Here is a 19,571-nt window from a genome sequence, read left to right on the forward strand (position 1 = left end):
TAGTTTCAGGTGTACAACATAGTGATTCAATACTTTATAGATTATACTCCATTTAAAGTTCTTATAAAATATTGGCCATATCCCCTGTGCTGTATGTTACATCTTTATAGCTTATTTATACATAGTGGTTTGTACCTCTTAACCCCCTACGGCTATCTTGCCCCGCCCCCCCTTCCCTCTCCCCACTGGTAACCAGTAGTTTGTTTGCTATATCTGTGAATCTGTTTCTGTTTTGTTATATTTGTTTGCTTCATTTTTCAAGTTCTACATATAAGTGATAACATACAGTATTTGTCTTTCTCTGTCTGACTTATTTCACTAAGCATAATACCCTCCAGGTCCATCCATGTTGTTGCAAATGGCAAGATTCATTCTTTTTTATGGCTGAGTAATATTCCATTGTGTGTATGGAATATTTTCTTTATTCATGTCCTGCTATTGTAAATAGTGCTAATATGAACATTGGGTTGCATGTATCTTTTTGAATTATTGTTTTCATTTTCTTCAGATATATACCAGAAGTAGAATTGCTGGATCATATTGGTAGTTATATTTTTAGGTTTTTGAGGAACTTCCATACTGTTTTCCATAGTGACTACACCAATTTACATTCTCACCAACAGTGTACTAGGGTTTCGTTTTTTCCACATCCTTGTCAGCATTTTTAAAAATTCTTATTTATTTATTTGGCTACATCGGGTCTTAGTTGTGGCACGTGGGATCTTTCACTGTGGCGTGTTGGCTCTTTGTTGCAGCGCGTGGGCTTCTCTCTAGTTGTGGCACACAGGCTCCAGAGCACGTGGGCTCAGTAGTTGTGGCATGCAGGCTCTAGAGCTTGCGGGCTTGGTTGCCCTGCGACATGTGGGATCTTAACTTCCCTGTCTAGGGATCAGACCTGCATCCCCTGCATTGGAAGGTGGAATCTTAACCACTGGACTACCAGGGAAGTTCCCATCCTTGCCAGCATTTGTTGTTTGAATCCTATTTAATGAATAGAGGGTTCCTATTGCTCAACATCCTTGCCAGTATTTGGTATTGTCAGTGTGCTGGGTTTTGGCCTTTCTAATAAGTGTCATGGTATCTTCTTTTAATTTGCATTGCCTGATGACATGTGATTTGGGAGCATCTTTTCATATTCTTATTTAAGTGTCTGTTAAGCTCTTTGGCTAATTTTTAAAATGTGTTGTTTATTTTCTTATTGTTGAGTTTTTATAGTTCTTTGTATGTTTTGGAGAACAGTCCTTTATCAGATGTCTTTTGCAAATATTTGCTCCCAGTCTGTGCTTATTTTCTCATTCTCTTAACAGTATCTTTTGTAGAGCAGAAATTCTTAATTTTAATGAAGTCCAGCTTACCACTTCCTTCTTAATTTTTTTTTTTTTTTTTTTTTTTTCCGGTATGCGGGCCTCTCACTGTTGTGGCCTCTCCCGTTGCGGAGCACAGGCTCCGGACGCGCAGGCCCAGCGGCCATGGCTCACGGGCCCAGCCGCTCCGCGGCACGTGGGATCTTCCCGGACCAGGGCACGAACCCATGTCTCCTGCATCGGCAGGCGGATTCTCAACCACTGCGCCACCAGGGAAGCCCTCACTTCCTTCTTTCATGGATGGTGCCTTTGGTGTCCTTATCTAAAAAGTCATCACTGAACTCAAGGTTTTCTCCAATGTTACCTTCTAGGAGTGTTTCATGGTTTTGCATTTTACAGTCAGGTCTGTGATCCATTTTGAGTTCTTTTTTGTGGAGAGTGTAAGGTCTGTGTCTAGATTTATTTTTTTGCATATGGATGTCCAGTTGTTCCAGCACCATTTGTTGAAAGACTTGTCTTTTGCTTCTTTGTCAAAGATCACCTAACTATATTTATGTTGGTCTATTTCTGGGCTCTTTATTCTGTTTCTTTGATGTATCTGTCTGTTCTTTTGCCAATCAAAACCACACTGTCTTGATTATTGTAGCTTTATAGTAAGTCTTGATGTCAAATACAGTCATTCCTCCCACTTTGTTCTTCTCCTTCAGTATTGACTATTCTGGTTCTTTTATCTCTCTGTATAAACTTAAGAAGAAGTTTGTTGATATCCACAAAATAACGTGCTGGGATTTTGATTGGGATTGTGTTGAACCTGTAGGTCAAGTTGGGAGGAACTAACATCTTGACATATTGAGTTGCTGTATCCATGAACCTGAAGTATCTCTCCATTTATTTAGTTCTTTGATTTTGTTCATGAGAGTTTTGTAGTTTTCCTCATATAGATCTTGTACACATTTGTGAGATTTATACTTAAGTATTTTATGGGGGAAGTGCTAACATAAATGATATTGTGTTTTTAATTTCAAATTCAACTTGTTCCTTGCTAGGATATAGGAAAGCAATTGGCTTTTGTATATTGGCCTTGTATCCTGCAATCCTTGCTGAAATCACGTTCTAGATTATTTTTTAGTTTAAGTCTGGATTCATTGATTCATTCATTTAATGAACTTGCATTTTAAAATCACCTATTTTGTGTCTAGATATTGATAATATAGAGATGATAAGATGTTGTACCTGCCCTTGAGAGGCTTACAGCTTGGTTGGGAAGATAGATGTATACACAGGCAACTGCAGTAAGGTGTTTCATTCTGTGTGAGAAATTTTTGGAGTATAGTGGGGACATAAAAGTGAAAGTGGTCACTTCTGCCTGAGGGGCTGGTGGGGGAGGGAAAAGTTTCATAGAGTAGGTAACCCTTCAGCTGAGCCTTCAAAGAAGGGAGTTGAAGTAGTAAGATGTGGTTCATGATGGTCAGGAGGACCAGTGGACTCAAAGGCCTGAAGCTGTAATATTGTCTAATATGTTCTGGGAATTGCAAGCAGTTAGTCAAACCATTGAGAAGTAGACAATACCTAGTTTATGGTGGACTGCCATTACAAGGAGCTTGGACTTTATCCCTAGGTCATTTGGAGCTCTGAGATAATTAAGCAGTAACGTGATTAGATTTGCATTTGGAAAAATCACTCTTGACAGCATGTGAAGATGGATTATTTGATTGATAGCAGGAAGATCCAATTGAGACTCTTAGCAAGAGTTGCAAAAGAGGATGCTGAGGGCCTCAACTAAGGGAAGTAGCAGAGGAGTGTGGAAGGGAAGAGTCAGAAGTAAGCGATGTTAAAGAAACAGAATCGTGGACTACCCTGGTGGCGCAGTGGTTAAGAATCCGCCTGCCAATACAGGTTCGAGCCCTGGTCTGGGAGCAGCTAAGCCCGTGTGCCACAACTACTGAGCCTGTGTGAGCTCTAGAGCCTGCAAGTCACAACTACTGAAGCCCATGCGCCTAGAGCCCGTGCTCCACAACAAGAGAAGCCACCGCAGTGAGAAGCCCACGCACCACAACAAAGAGTAGCCCCTGCTCTCTGCAACTAGAGAAAGCCCACGCACAGCAACGAAGACCCAATGCAGACAAAAGTAAAAAAATATAAATAAATAAATTTATTTTAAAAAAATAGAATCTTTAGCACTTACTAGTTACTTGGATATGGGGCAGAAGTAGTCTAGGATGTTTTCCAAAGTTCTAGATTGAGATGGGGAATACAGGAGGAAGAGTCAGATTAGGCATGAATGCAGATTAGTTCAGTTTTGGACATGTAGAATATATAAGGATGTTCAGTGGGCACTTGGATATAGAGGTCGTAGGGCTGTAGAGACATGTAGAGGACTGATACAGTGATCAGTCTCTGTCATCTTAACAAGAAGATAGGGCAAAGTGGGTAGATCTGAGATGCATTTTGGAAAGAAAATCAAGATTTGCTGATGGATAGATTGATGCTAATGGTGAGGGAAAGTAATGCAGCTAAAGAAAGAGTATGTTGAGGCAAGTTTGTATTTTGAAATGTTTCCATTAAAAAAGAACAAAAAAATCCGAGATAAGATTCCAACCGAAGAGGTTAGAAAAACCAAATAATTAACCCAAAGAAGGCAGATGGAGAAAAATAATTTTTTTTAAATGTAGAAATTACTGAAAAAAAAAAATTATCTAGATATACTCTATAAAACCAAATACTGGCTCTTTGAAAACACAAATACAATACAGCTCTGGTAAAACTGATTACAAGGAGAGAGGAGAAAACAAACACAAAAACATCTGTAATGAAAAAGAACATGACTACGAGTAAAAATTGAACAAATCACAAGATAATACTGTGCCAGGAATCTTAAAAAATATATATAAAATGGGCAATTTCCTAGAATAATGCATCTTATCAAAATTGACTTACTAGAAATAGAGAACATAGACTTATTTTTAAAACATGAGTAGTTAAGACAGCCCACCAAAATATAAAACTAGAGAAAAACTTGAGTCCAGATGGTTTTTTGGTCAAGGTCTATCAGGCTTCCCAGAAATAGAAGCAAATATCTTACATTGTTCTAGAAAATAGATGAGTGAACACATTCAGTTAATCTTATGATACTAGAATGACTTACTCATACTAGTCAAGGAGTATATTACAGTCAAAGTGAGAATGATAATGGCTTATAATTTTTTTTAATCTCACTTGTGAATAGGTGTGGAAATTCAGAATAAAATTTAGCAAACATAAGTCAGCTATATAGTTTGAAAAGATCATGATTAAGTTTATCCAAAGAATGCAAATGTGAGTCATCATGAAAAAAATCAATTAACATAGTTCCTATTAACAAAGGAGAAAAATTGATTGTTCAGAGGTTGCAGATAAAGCATTCATTAAAGTGTAACACTTATTTATAATGAAATTATCTTTGCAAACTTGAAGTAGAGGGTACTTTAATCTGGTGAGGAATTTCAGAAACGTTTAACATATGCCATATTTATAGTGAAGCATTAGAAGCATTTGCTTTAAAGCCAGGAATGAGGCAGGGATTCCTGTTGTTGCCACTTCTAGTCATCATTTCACAGAAGGTTCTAGTCAAAGTAGTAAGAAAAAGAAAAAAACAATGAAATAAGTGTTGGAAAGAAACACTTATTGCTTGCAATATTTTATTTTAATTTTTATTCGAGTACAGTTGATTTACAATGTTGCATTAGTTTCTGCTATACTACAGTGTTTTTTTTTTTTAATCTTTATTGGAGTATAATTGCTTCACAATACTATGTTAGTTTCTGTTGTACACCACAGTTAATCAGCCATATGCATACATATATCCCCATATCCCCTCCCTCTTGAGCCTCCCTCCCACCCTCCCTGTGCCACCCCCCTAGGTCATAGCAAAGCACCAAGCTGATCTTGCTGTGCTATGCTGCTGCTTCCCGCTAGCTAACTGTTTTACATTTGGTAGTGTATATATGTCGATGCTACTCACTTCACCCCAGCTTTGCCCTCCCACCCCATGTCCTCAAGTCCATTCTCTAGGTATATGTCTTTATTCCTGCCCTGCAACTGGGTTCATCGGTGCCTTTTTTTTTTTAGATTCCATATATATGTGTTAGCATATGGTATTTGTTTTTCTCTTTCTGACTCACTTCACTCTGTATGACAGACTCTAGGTCCATCCACCTGAGTACAAATAACTCATTTCTTTTTATGGCTGAGTAGTATTCCTTCCATTGTATATATGTGCCGCATCTTTTTTTTTTAACATCTTTATTTGAGTATAACTGTTTTACAATAGTGTGTTAGCTTCTCCTTTACAACAAAGTGAATCAGCCACACATACACATATGTTCCCATATCTCCTCCCTCTCGTGTCACCCTCCCTCCCACCCTCCCTATCCCACCCCTCCAGGCGGTCACAAAACACAGAGGTGAACTCCCTGTGCTATGCTGCAGCCTCCCACTAGCCATCTAACTTACATTTGGCAGTGTGTATATGTCCCTGCCACTCTCTCACATTGTCACAGCTTACCCTTCCCCCTCCCCATATCCTCAAGTCCATGCTCTAGTAGGTCTGTGTTTTATTCCCATCCTACCACTAATCTCTTCATGACATTTTTTTTTTTAGATTCCATATATATGTGTTAGCATACGGTATTTGTTTTTCTCCTTCTGACTTACTTCACTCTGTATGACAGACTCCAGGTCTATCTACCTCATTACAAATAACTCAGTTTCATTTCTTTTTATGGCTGAGTAATATTCCATTGTATATATGTGCCACATCTTCTTTATCCATTCATCTGTTGATGGACACTTAGGTTGCTTCCATGTCCTGGCTATCGTAAATAGAGCTGCAGTAAATATTTTGGTACATGACTCTTTTTGAATTATGGTTTTCTCAGGGTATATGCCCAGTAGTGGGATTGCAGGGTCATATGGTAGTTCTATTTGTAGTTTTTTAAGGAACCTCCATACTGTTCTCCATAGTGGCTGTATCAATTTACATTCCCACCAGCAGTGCAAGAGAGTTCCCTTTTCTCCACACCCTCTCCAGCATTTATTGTTTCTAGAGTTTTTGATGATGGCCAATCTGACCGGTGTGAGATGATATCTCATTGTAGTTTTGATTTGCATTTCTCTAATGATTAATGATGTTGAGCATTCTTTCATGTGTTTGTTGGCAATCTGTATATCTTCTTTGGAGAAATGTCTATTTAATTCTTCTGCCCATTTTTGGATTGGGTTGTTTGTTTTTTTGTTATTGAGCTGCATGAGTTGCTTATAAATTTTGGATATTAATCCTTTGTCAGTTGCTTCATTTGCAACTATTTTCTCCCATTCTGAGGGTTGTCTTTTGGTCTTGTTTATGGTATCCTTTGCTGTGCAAAAGCTTTTAAGTTTCATTAGATCCCATTTGTTTATTTTTGTTTTTATTTCCATTTCTTTAGGAGATGGGTCAAAAAGGATCTTGCTGTGATTTATGTCATAGAGTGTTCCGCCTATGTTTTCCTCTAAGAGTTTGATAGTGTCTGGCCTTACATTTAGGTCTTTAACCCATTTTGAGTTTATTTTTGTGTATGGTGTTAGGGAGTGTTCTAATTTCATACTTCTACAGGTAGCGGTCTACTTTTCCCAGCACCACTTATTGAAGAGGCTGTCTTTTCTCCACTGTGTTTCCTTCCCTCCTTTATCAAAGATAAGGTGACCATATGTGTGTGGGTTTATCTCTGGGCTTTCTATCCTGTTCCATTGATCTATATTTCTATTTTTGTGCCAGTACCATACTGTCTTGATTACTGTGGCCTTGTAGTATAGTCTGAAGTAAGGGAGCCTGATTCCTCCAGCTCCATTTTTCATTCTCAAGATTGCTTTGGCTATTCGGGGTCTTTTGTGTTTCCATACAAATTCTGAAATTCTTTGTTCTAGTTCTGTAAAAAATGCCAGTGGTAATTTGATAGGGATTGCATTGAATCTGTAGATTGCTTTGGGTAATAGAGTCATTTTCACAATGTTGATTCTTCCAATCCAAGAACATGGTATATTTCTCCACCTATTTGTATCATCTTTAATTTCTTTCATCAGTGTCTTATAGTTTTCTGTATACAAGTCTTTTGTCTCCTTAGGTAGGTTTATTCCTAGATATTTTATTCTTTTTGTTGCAATGGTAAATGGGAGTGTTTTCTTAATTTCACTCTCAGATTTTTCATCATTAGTGTATAAGAATGCCAGAGATTTCTGTGCATTCATTTTGTATCCTGCTACTTTACCAAATTCATTGATTAGTTCTAGTAGTTTTCTGGTAACATCCTTAGTATTCTCTATGTATAGTATCATGTCATCTGCAAACAGTGACAGCTTTACTTCTTCTTTTCCTATTTGGATTCCTTTTATTTCTTTATTTTCTCTGATTGCTGTGGCTAGAACTTCCAAAACTAGGTTGAATAAGAGTGATGAGAGTGGGCAACCTTGTCTTGTTCCTGATCTTAGTGGAAATGGTTTCAGTTTTTCACCATTGAGAACAAGGCTGGCTGTGGGTTTGTCATATATGGCCTTTATTATGTTGAGGAAAGTTCCCTCTATGCCTACTTTCTGCAGGGTTTTTATCATAAATGGGTGTTGAATTTTGTCAAAAGCTTTCTCTGCATCTATTGAGATGATCATATGGTTTTTCTCCTTCAGTTTGTTGATATGGTGTATCACGTTGATTGATTTGCGTATATTGAAGAATCCTTGCATTCCTGGAATAAACCCCACTTGATCATGGTGTATGATCCTTTTAATGTGCTGTTGGATTCTGTTTGCTAGTATTTTGTTGAGGATTTTTGCATCTATGTTCATCAGTGATATTGGCCTGTAGTTTTCTTTCTTTGTGACGTCTTTGTCTGGTTTTGGTATCAGGGTGATGTTGGCCTCATAGAATGAGTTTGGGAGTGTTCCTCCCTCTGCTATCTTTTGGAAGAGTTTGAGAAGGATAGGTGTTAGCTCTTCTCTAAATGTTTGATAGAATTCGCCTGTGAAGCCATCTGGTCCTGGGCTTTTGTTTGTTGGAAGATTTTTAATCACAGTTTCAATTTCAGTGCTTGTGATTGGTCTGTTCATATTTTCTCTTTCTTCCTGGTTCAGTCTTGGCAGGTTGTGCATTTCTAAGAATTTGTCCATTTCTTCCAGGTTGTCCATTTTATTGGCATAGAGTTGCTTGTAGTAATCTCTAATAATCTTTTGTATTTCTGCAGTGTCAGTTGTTACATCTCCTTTTTCATTTCTAATTCTATTGATTTGAGTCTTCTCCCTTTTTTTCTTGATGAGTCTGGCTAATGGTTTATCAATTTTATTTATCTTCTCAAAGAACCAGCTTTTACTTTTATTGATCTTTGCTATTGTTTCCTTCATTTATTTCTGATCTGATCTTTATGATTTCTTTCCTTCTGCTAAATTTGGGGTTTTTTTGTTCTTCCTTCTCTAATTGCTTTAGGTGCAAAGTTAGGTTGTTTATTCGAGATGCTTCCTGTTTCTTAAGGTATGATTGTATTGCTATAAACTTCCCTCTTAGAACTGCTTTTGCTGTATCCCATAGGTTTTGGGTCGTCGTGTCTCCATTGTCATTTGTTTCTAAGTACTTTTTGATTTCCTCTTTGATTTCTTCAGTGATCACTTCGTTATTAAGTAGTGTATTGTTTAGCCTCCATGTGTTTGTATTTTTTACAGATCTTTTCCTGTAATTGATATCTAGTCTCATAGCGTTGTGGTCAGAAAAGATACTTGATACGATTTCAATTTTCTTAAATTTGCCAAGGCTAGATTTGTGATCCAAGATATGATCTATCCTGGAGAATGTTCCATGGGCACTTGAGAAAAATGTGTATTCTGTTGTTTTTGGATGGAATGTCCTATAAATATCAAGTAAATCCATCTTGTATAATGTATCATTTAAAGCTTGTGTTTCCTTATTTATTTTCATTTTGGATGATCTGTCCATTGGTGACAGTAAGGTGTTAAAGTTCCCTACTATGATTGTGTTACTGTCGATTTCCCCTTTTATGGCTGTTAGTATTTGCCTTATGTATTGAGGTGCTCCTATGTTGGGTGCATAAATATTTACAATTGTTATATCTTCTTCATGGATCGATCCCTTGATCATTATGTAGTGTCCTTCTTTGTCTCTTGTAATAGTTTTTATTTTAAAGTCTATTTTGTCTGATATGAGAATTGCTACTCCAGCTTTCTTCTGATTTCCAGTTGCATGGAATATCTTTTTCCATCCCCTCACTTTCAGTCTGTAAGTGTCCCTAGGTCTGAAGTGGGTCTCTTGTAGACAGCATATATATGAGTCCTGTTTTTGTATCCATTCAGCCAGTCTTTGTCTTTTGGTGGGAGCATTTAATCCATTTACATTTAAGGTAATTACTGATATGTGCTTTCCTATTACCATTTACTTAATTGTTTCGGGTTGTTCTTGTAGGTCTTTTCCTTCTCTTATGTTTCTTGCTTAGAGAAGTTCCTTTAGCATTTGCTGTAAAGCTGGTTTGGTGGTGCTGAACTCTCTCAGCTTTTGCTTGTCTGTAAAGGTTTTAATTTCTCCATCAAATCTGAATGAGATCCTTGCTGGGTAGAGTAATCTTGGTTGTAGGTTTTTTTCCTTCATCACTTTAAATATGTCCTGCCACTCCCTTCTGGCTTGTAGAGTTTCTGCTGAAAGATCAGATGTTAACCTTATGGGGATTCCCTTGTGTGTTATTTGTTGTTTTTCCCTTGCTGCTTTTAATATGTTTTCTTTGTGTTTAATTTTTGACAGTTTGATTATTATGTGTCTCGGCGTGTTTATCCTTGGGTTTATCCTGTCTGGGACTCTCTGTGCTTCCTGGACTTGATTGACTATTTCCTTTCCTATATTAGGGAAGGTTTCAACTATAATCTCTTCAAATATTTTCTCAGTCCCTTTCTTTTTCTCTTCTTCTTCTGGGACCCCTATGATTCGAATGTTGGTGCGTTTAATGTTGTCCCAGAGATCTCTGAGACTGTCCTCAGTTCTTTTCATTCTTTTTTCTTTATTCTGCTCTGCAGTAGTTATTTCCACTATTTTATTTTCCAGGTCACTTATCCATCCTTCTGCCTCAGTTATTCTGCTACTGATCCCATCTAGAGTATTTTTCATTTCATTTATTGTGTTGCTCATCGTTACTTGCTTCCTCTTTATTTCCTCTAGGTCCTTGTTAACTGTTTCTTGCAATTTGTCTATTCTGTTTCCAAGATTTTGAATCATCTTTACTATCATTATTCTGAATTCTCTTTCAGGTAGACTGGCTATTACCTCTTCATTTGTTAGGTCTGGTGTGTTTTTATCTTGCTCCTTCATCTGTTGTGTGTTTTTCTGTCTTCTCATTTTGCTTATCTTACTGTGTCTGGGGTCTCCTTTTTGCAGGCTGCAGGTTCGTAGTTCTATCTGTTTTTGGTGGCTGTCCGCAGTGGCTGAGGTTGGTTCAGTGGGTTGAGCAGGTTTCCTGGTTGGGGAGACTGGTGCCTCTGTTCTGGTGGATGAGGCTGGATCTTGTCTTTCTGGTGGGCAGGTCCACGTCTGGTGGTGTGTATGGGGATGTTGGTAGCCTTATTATGATTTTAGGCAGCCTGTCTGCTAATGGATGGGGCTGTAGACCTGTCTTGCTCTTTGTTGGGTATAGGGTTTCCAGCACTGTTCGTTGCTGGTCCTTGAGTGAAGCTGGGTCTTGATGTTGAGATGGAGATCTCTGGGAGATTTTCGCCGTTTGATATTATGTGGAGCTGAGAGGTCTCTTGTGGACCAGTGTCCTGAGGTTGGTTCTCCCACCTCAGAGACACAGCCTTGACACCTGGCTGGAGTGCCAAGAGCCTTTAATCCACACGGCTCAAAATAAAAGGGAGAAAAAAATAGAAAGGCAAGATAGGAAGGAAGGAAGGAGGAAGGGAGGGAGGAAGAAAGGAAGGGAGGAAGGAAGGAGGGAATAAAGGAAGAAAGGGAGGAAGGAAGGAAGGAGGGAAATAGGAAAGAAAGGAGGGAAGAAAGGAAGAAAAAGGGGAGAAGACAAAATAAAGTAGGGTAAAATACAGTTATTAAAGTAAAAAAATAATTATTAAGAAGAAAAATTTCTATTAAAGAAAAAAAAAAACGGGTCGGTCTAACCCTAGGACACATGGTGAAAATAAAGCTATACAGACAAAATCTCACACAGCAGCACTCACATACACACTCACAAAAAGAAAAAAGGGGAAAATAATAGTATATCTTGCTCCCAAAGTCCACCTCCTCAACTTGGGATATTTCGCTGTCTATTCAGGTTTTCCACAGATGCAGGGCACTTCAAGTTGACTGTGGAGCTTTAACCCGCTGCTTCTGAGGCTGCTGGGGGAGACCTCCCCCTCTCTTTGTTCGCACAGCTCCTGGGGTTTAGCTTTGGACTTGGCCCCGCCTCTGCGCGTAGGTCATCCGAGGGCGTCTGCCCTTCACTCAGACAGGGCGGGGTTAACGGAGCAGCTGATTCGTGGTCTCTGGCTCACTCAGGCGGGGGTGGGGGGCACGGATGTGGGGCGAGTCCGCGGCGGCAGAGGCCTGCGTGACGCTGCACCGGCCCGAGGCACACCGTGCGTTTTCCCCGGGAAGCAGTCCCTGCTGGATCCCGGGACCCTGGCGGTGGCGGGCTGCACAGGCTCCCGGGAGGGGCGGTGTGGAGAGTGACCTGTGCTCGCACACAGGCCTCTTGGTGGTGGCAGCAGCAACCCTAGCGTCCCACACCCGTCTCTGTTGTCCATGCCGACAGTCGCAGCTCGCACCCGTTTCTGGAGCTCCTTTATGCGGTGCCCTTAATCCCCTTTCCTTGCGCCCCAGGAAGCGAAGAGGCAAGAAAAAGTCTCTTGTCTCTTCGGCAGCTCCGCACCCGTTTCTGGAGCTCCTTTAAGCGGGCGCGCTTAAATCCCTCTCCTCGCGCAGCAGGAGGCAAAGAGGGAAGAAAAGGTCTCTTGCCTCTTCAGCACCTCCAGACTTCTCCCGGACTCCCTCCCGGCCAGCCGTGGTGCACTAACCCCTTCAGGCTGTTTTCACTCTGCCAACTCCAGACCTTTCCCTGGGATCCGCCCGAGGCTCAGTTCCCAGCCCGGTCCGCCCTGGCGGGTGAGCAGACTGATGAGTGAGTGCTGATCGGCACCGATCCTCTGCGGAATCTCTCCGCTTTGCCCTCCGCACCCTGTTGCTGCACTCTCCTTGGCGGCTCTGAAGCTTCCCCCTCCGCCACCCGCAGTCTCTGCCCGCGAAGGGGCTTCTAGTGTGTGGGAACCTTTCCTCCTTCACGGCTCCCTCCCACTGGTGCAGGTGTTCTATAGGAGAAGTTCCACGTGTAGATGTATTTGTGATGTATCTGTGAGGAGGAAGGTGATCCCCGCGTCCTACCCTTCCGCCATCTTCTCGCTCACCTATGCCACATCTTCTTTAGTCATTCATCTGTCGATAGAAATTTAGGTTGGTTCCATGTCCTGGCTATTGTAGTGCTGCAGTGGAACATTGTGGTACATGACTCTTTTTGAATTATGGTTTTCTCAGGGTATATGCCCAGTAGTGGGATTGCTGGGTCATATGGTAGTTCTATTTTTAGTTTTTAAGGAACCTCCATACTGTTCTCCATAGTGGCTGTATCAATTTTCATTCCCACCAACAGTGCAAGAGGGTTCCCTTTTCACCACACCCTCTCCAGCATTTATTGTTTCTAGATTTTTTGATAATAGCCTTTCTGACTGGTGTGAGGTGATACCTCATTGTAGTTTTGATTTGCATTTCTCTGATAATTAGTGATGTTGAGCATCTTTTCCTGTGCACATCTGTATGTGCATATCTGTATGTCTTCCTTGGTGAAATTTAGACATTTAGGTCTTCCGCCCATTTTTTAACTGGATTGTTTGTTTTTTTGATATTGAGCTCCATGAGCTGTTCGTATATTTTGGAGATTAATCCTTTGTTGTTTCATTTGCAAATATTTTCTCCCATTCTGAGGGTTGTCTTTTTGTCTTGTTTATGGTTTCCTTTGCTGTGCAAAAGCTTCTAAGTCCCATTTGTTTATTTTTGTTTTTATTTCCGTTACTCTAGGAGGCGGGTCAAAAAAGATTTTGCTGTGGTTTAGGTCAAAGAGTGTTTTTCCTATGTTTTCCTGTAAGTTATTGAAGAGGCTGTCTTTTCTCCATTGTATGTTCTTGCCTCCTTTGTCATAAATTAGGTGACCATATGTGCGTGGGTTTATCTCTGGGCATTCTATCCTGTACCATTGATCTCTATTTCTGTTTTTGTGCCAGTCCCATACTGTCTTGATTACTGTAGGTTTGTGGTATAGTTTGAAGTTGGGGAGCCTGATTCCTCCAACTCCATTTTTCTTTCTCAAGATTGCTTTGGCTATTGGGGCTCTTTTGTGTTTCCATACGAATTGTAAAAATTTTTGTTCTAATTCTGTGAAGAATGCCCTTGATAGTTTGATAGGGATTGCTTTGAATCTGTAGATTGCTTTGGGTAGTATAGTCATTTTCACAATATTGATTCTTCCAGTCCAAGAACATGGTATATCTCTCCATCTGCTTATGTCATCTTTGATTTCTTTCATCAGTGTTTTATAGTTTTCTGCATAAAGTCTTTTCCCTCCTTAGGCAGGTGTATTCCTAGGTATTTTATTGTTTTTGTTGTAATGGTAAATGGGATTGTTTCCTTAATTTCTCTTTCTGATTTTTTGTTGTTGGTGTATAGGAATGCCAGAGATTTCTGTGCATTAATTTTGTATCCTGCAACCTTACCAAATTCATTGATTAGTTCTAGTAGTTTTCTGGTGGCATCTTTAAGATCTTCTATGTAAAGTATCATGTCATCTGCAAACAGTGACAGTTTTACTTCTTCTTTTCCAATTTGGATTCCTTTTCTTTTTCTTCTCTGATTGCCATGGCCAGCACTTCCAAAACTATGTTGAATAATAGTGGCAAGAGTGGACATCCTTGTCTTATTCCTCATCTTAGTGGAAATACTTTCAGTTTTTCACCATTGAGTATGATGCTTGCTGTGGGTTTGTCATATATGGCCTTTATTATGTTGAGGTAGGTTCCCTCTATGACCATTTTCTGAAGAGTTTTAATAATAAATGGGTGTTTAGTTTTGTCAGAAGTTTTTTCTGCATCTATTGAGATGATCATATGGTTTTTCATTCCTTAACTTGTTAATGTGGTGTATCACATCGATTGATTTGAGTATATTGAAGAATCCTTGCATACCTGGGATAAATCCCACTTGATCATGTTGTATGATCCTTTTAATGTGTTATTGGATTCTCTTTGCTAGTATTTTGTTTAGGATTTTTGCATCTTTGTTCATCAGTGATACTGGTCTATAATTTTCTTTTTTAAAAAATTAATTAATTTATTTATTTTTGGCTGCATTGGGTCTTCGTTGCTGCACGCAGCCTTTCTCTAGTTGTGGCAAGTGGGGGCTACTCTTTGTTGCAGTGCACAGGCTTCTCATTGCGGTGGCTTCTCTTGTTGCGGAGCACAGGCTCTAGGAGCATAGGCTTCAGTAGTTGCAGCACAGGGGCTCAGTAGTTGTGGCCCATGGGCTCTAGAGCGCAGGCTCAGTAGTTGTGGTGCACAGGCTTAGTTGCTTCACAGCATGTGGGATCTTCCCAGACCAGGGCTCGAACCTGTGTCCCCTGTATTGGCAGGCAGATTCTAAAGCATTGTGCCACCAGGGAAGTCCCTATAATTTTCTTTTTTTGCGGTATCTTTTTCTGGTTTGGGTATCTGGGTGATGGTGACTTTGTAGAATGAATTTGGGAGTGTTTCTCCCTTTGCAGTTTTTTGGAAGAGTTTGAGAAGGATCGGTGTTAGCTCTTTTCTAACGGTGTTAGCTCTAAATGTTTGATAGAATTCGTCTGTGAAGCCATCTGGTCCCAGACGTTTTTGTTTGTTGGAAGATTTTTAATTATGGTTTCAATTTCATTACTTGTGATAGGTCTGTTTATATTTTCTAATTCTTCCTGGTTCAGTCTTGGAAAGTTGTACCTTTCCAAGAATTTGTCCATTTCTTTGTGGTTGTCCATTTTATTGACATACAGTTGTTTGTAGTAGTCTCTTATAATCCTTTGTATTTCTGCAGTGTCAGTTGTGATTCCTCCTTTTTCATTTGTACTTTTATTGATTTGCGTCGTCTCCCTTTTTTTCCTGAGGAGTCTGGCTAATGGTTTATCAATTTTGTTTATCTTCTCAAAGAACCAGCTAGTTTTATTGATCTTTGCTATTGTTTTCTTCATTTCTATTTCAGTTATTTCTGCTGTGATTTTTATGATTTCTTTCCTTCTACTGACTTTGGGTTTTCTTTGTTCTTCTTTCTCTAGTTGTTTTAAGTGTAGGGTTATATTGTTTATTTGAGAATTTTCTTGTTTCTTGAGGTGAGATTGAATTGCTATAAACTTCCCTCTTAGAACTGCTTTTGCTGCATCCCATAGGTTTTGGGTCATAGTGTCTTCATTGTCATTTGTTTCTACGTATTTTTTAATTTCTTCTTTGATTTCTTCAGGGATCTCTTGGTTATTTAGTACTGTTTAGCCTCCATATATTTGTGTTTTTTACACTTTTTTTCCTGCAATTGATTTCCAATCTCATAGCATTGTGGTCAGAAAAGATGCTTGATATGATTTCAGTTTTCTTAAATTTTCTGAGGCTTGATTTGTGACCCAAGAGGTGATCTGTCCTGGAGAATGTTCCATGTGCACTTGAGAAGAAAGTGTATTCTGCCACGTTTGGGTGGAATGTTCTATAAATATCAGTTAAATCTATCTGGTCTGTTGTGTCATTTAAAGCTTGTGTTTCCTTATTTATTTTCTGTTTGGATGATCTAGCCATTGGTGTAAGTGGGGTGTTAAAGTCCCCTACTATTATTGTGTTACTGTCGATTTCTCCTTTCTTGGTTGTTAGCATTTGCCTTATGGATTGAGGTGCTCCTGTGTTGCATACATATATATTTATAATTGTTATATCTTCTCCTTGGATTGACCCCTTGATCATTATGTAGTGTCCCTCCTTATCTCTTGTAACAGTCTTTATTTTAAAGTCTATTTTATCAGATATGAGTATTGCTACTCCAGCTTTCTTTTGATGTGCATTTGCATGGAATATCTTTTCTCATCCCTTCACACCTTCAGTCTGTATGTGTCCCTAGGTCTGAAGTAGGTCTTGTAGACAGCATATATGTGGGTCTTAGTTTTGTAGCCATTCAGCCAATCTGTGTCTTTTGGTTGGGGCACTTAATCCATTTACATTCAAGGTTATTATCAATATGTATGTTCCTATTACCATTTTCTTAATTGTTTTGAGTTTGTTTTTGTAGGTCCTTTTCTTCTCTTGTGTTTCCCACTTAGAGAAGTTCCTTTAGCACATGTTGTAAAGCTGGTTTGTTGTGATGATTCACCTTTGTTGTAAAGCTTGGAGTAGTTATATATGTCATTTTTTAAAAATTGGAAAAGGCTCAGTGTCTAAAATATCAAAAAAATTATTTTAAACATTAAGAAGACATAGACAAACATCCTACTGGTAAATGGCCAAAGATTCAGGCATTTCACCTAGGAAGAATCTAAATGGCCGATAAAGAAGTAAAAATATATTCTGTTTCAGGGAAATGTAATTTTAAATAAGGGTGAGATACAATTTCACATGATCTCATTGGTCCAGATCCACAAGATTGCCTTAGAATATCAAGTGTTGGCATGAATGTTGGTAAATGGAGCGAGCCTTTTCCTTGCTGGGGGAAGTGTAAACTGGTATGACTTCCTCGGAGAGTCTGACAATACAAAGTCAAGTTGCAGGCGGGCCTACTGGTGACCTCGTTGTGTTAGAACCACTCTTGTCCTGCTGTGGTGCCCTTTGTGAGTGAAAACTGGGCTTCTATGCTTGTGATAACTGTGATACAGTTGCATCCTATACAGCAGGTAAACCCAGTAGACTGAATCAACAGAGATAAATCTCAGAAACAGAATGCTGAGTCAAAGACTCTTGTGAAAACAAACAGGTACACAGCCTGGCTTGTTGCATGTGGTTGCTATTGGTTCTTAGGGGCTGTTGATGCATCTTTTTCTCTCTAAAATTTAAAAGCTGGCACAGATTTAAAAAATAGTTTTAGTGTTGTAGTCTGATCATGTATATAAGAGCTCATTACATGCCAGCTACTGTTCTAGGGACCAGGAGCCAGGGCCATAGCAGTGAGCAAGACTGGCAAAATGTCTGCTCTCTTGGAGCTCACAAATGAGGGATGATAGACTATAAACAAGTAGAAATTTAACTAAACAGTGTGAAGGAAGTCAAGCAGGGTCCTGGGAGGCCGGGGGTGCTGAGGGTGGTCAGGGAATGCCTCTCTGAGGAGCTGACTACTGAGCCTAGACCTGCATTCTAAGAAGAGCAAACATGTGGAAATTTGGGGCTAAAGCATTCCAGGCAGAGGTAAAAAGCCTGCAGATAGGACATGTTCAAACTTCCAAGAATAGAATACTTAGGAATAAGTAAAAAAAAAGAAGTACAAACATATGCTTTGATAACTACAAAATATTGAAATAAATGAAAGAGAACGCAAATAAGTGGAAAGGCATCCCAGGTTCATGGACTGGAAGGTAATATTGTTAAAGTGGTGGTACTCCCCAGACTGATTTGTAGATTCAGTGTAATCCCTGTCAAAGTCACAGCTGACTTCTTTGCAGAAATTGACAAGCTGATCCTGAAAAATAGCAAGGCCGGTGTGGCCAGCGGCCGGTGAATGAGGAGGGAATGTTGGTGGAAATGTAGTCATGGAGGTTGGCGGGGCTTCTGGATCATGACACCCTGTGGGCCTTCACAGGAATCTCATGCCAGGTCCAGTGGGAAGCCTTAGGAGGGCTTTAAGCAGAGGAGTGATAAAATTCCGTATTTGTTCAGTGCCTACTCTCTGCCAGGTGCTGGGATAGGCATGAGTATGGTGGTGAACAGGACAGAGTGTTGAGTAAATAGGATTCAGCTCTTCAGTGGTAGGAAATGCGAGCATCCTCAGTTTCTTTTTGTACATGTTGGCATATATTTCTGTCGTATTACTGACTTAAACATTTTAAGTAATATGGAAGTAGCAAATGTTCATTAAAGAATAATTAGAAAATTCAAGCTGAAAGAATGCCTATCTTTCAAGATCCTACCACTTGGAAATAATGACAATTAGCATTTAGTGGTCTTTTATTTCCTTCTAGCCTTTTGAATGGATTTATGATCAGATAGTTCTCAAGTTCAATAGTGAGTGACCTCCTCATCCCCCCAAACCGTCAAAGGAAACAGAAGTGAGTGTCATAGGTTTTCTTCTGGCGAGTCAGTGGGTGAGTCTTCTGATTCATTCTTTTCAGGTGGAGCTGATCAGAATAATGTTCAACATCAACCCCCTGGAGAACCTGAAGGTGTACATCAGCAGCCGGCCCCCCTTGGTGGTCTTTATGATCAGTGTAAGCGCCATGGCAATAGCTTTCCTGACCTTGGGCTATTTCTTCAAAATCAAGGAGATCAAGTCACCAGAAATGGCAGAGGTATAGTAAATTCTGAGTTCTCCTCTCAGACTGGCTGGACCTTTATAGAGTGGGAAAACACCTTTTGGCTCTCCACATACCTTTCTTTGGTTGTGACTTTTATCCCAGTGAGAAAGAGTAATATTTATTCAGAATTTTTGGTCTTCCATCTTGGTGTGACTCACTGTGTTAGGAAATAACCTAGTCAGATAGTTATTGATTTAAATAATGCTACCAGCTTTAGTTAGACTGTTTCAGCAATGAAACATGTATTTCGGAAAGTATATTTGTAAAATGTTTGTGTCAAGAAGATCAAGAACTAACGTCTTTGCTATTCATATTAAATTAGCTAACTACAGTTTTTTAAAACATTTGTTATTTTAAAGCCATATATTGTCATGGAGTTTTATCAGCTGTACTGATAGCTTTTTCATTGGAGAAGAAGAAATTCTAAAGAAATTAGAAAGCAGCATCTTATTTCCAAATATATTTGTCTTTTTCTTACCAAGGAAAGCTTCAGTAATCTACAAACTTGCCTTCTAGATTTTATTTTTTGGTCAGTTTAAATGAATTAATTGGGCATTGCTCTTTAATCGTTAGTCTAGTCATATAATAGTTTTTGAACAGTCATAATACAGATTTCAAAAGATGTGTGTGGGACTTCCCTAGTGGCACAGTGGTTAAGACTCTGCCTGCCAGT

At 39.4% G+C, this 19,571-nt stretch overlaps 1 protein-coding gene across 3 annotated transcripts in view; it reads left to right on the forward strand.

Annotated features, from left to right (window-relative positions):
- Window positions 1–19,571, forward strand: part of TMEM248 (transmembrane protein 248) — a 39,025-nt gene that overhangs the window by 8,062 nt on the left and 11,392 nt on the right. For all 3 annotated transcript variants that reach the window (XM_067011885.1, XM_059036651.2, XM_067011884.1), the window contains exon 2: window positions 18,716–18,892. In XM_067011885.1, the coding sequence (XP_066867986.1) occupies window positions 18,734–18,892 (159 nt within the window). In that variant the 5' untranslated portion in view covers window positions 18,716–18,733. The remainder of the gene's footprint in view (window positions 1–18,715; window positions 18,893–19,571) is intronic.

Source organism: Kogia breviceps, chromosome 14, assembly GCF_026419965.1.
Source record: "Kogia breviceps isolate mKogBre1 chromosome 14, mKogBre1 haplotype 1, whole genome shotgun sequence".
Lineage (NCBI taxonomy): Eukaryota > Metazoa > Chordata > Mammalia > Artiodactyla > Physeteridae > Kogia > Kogia breviceps.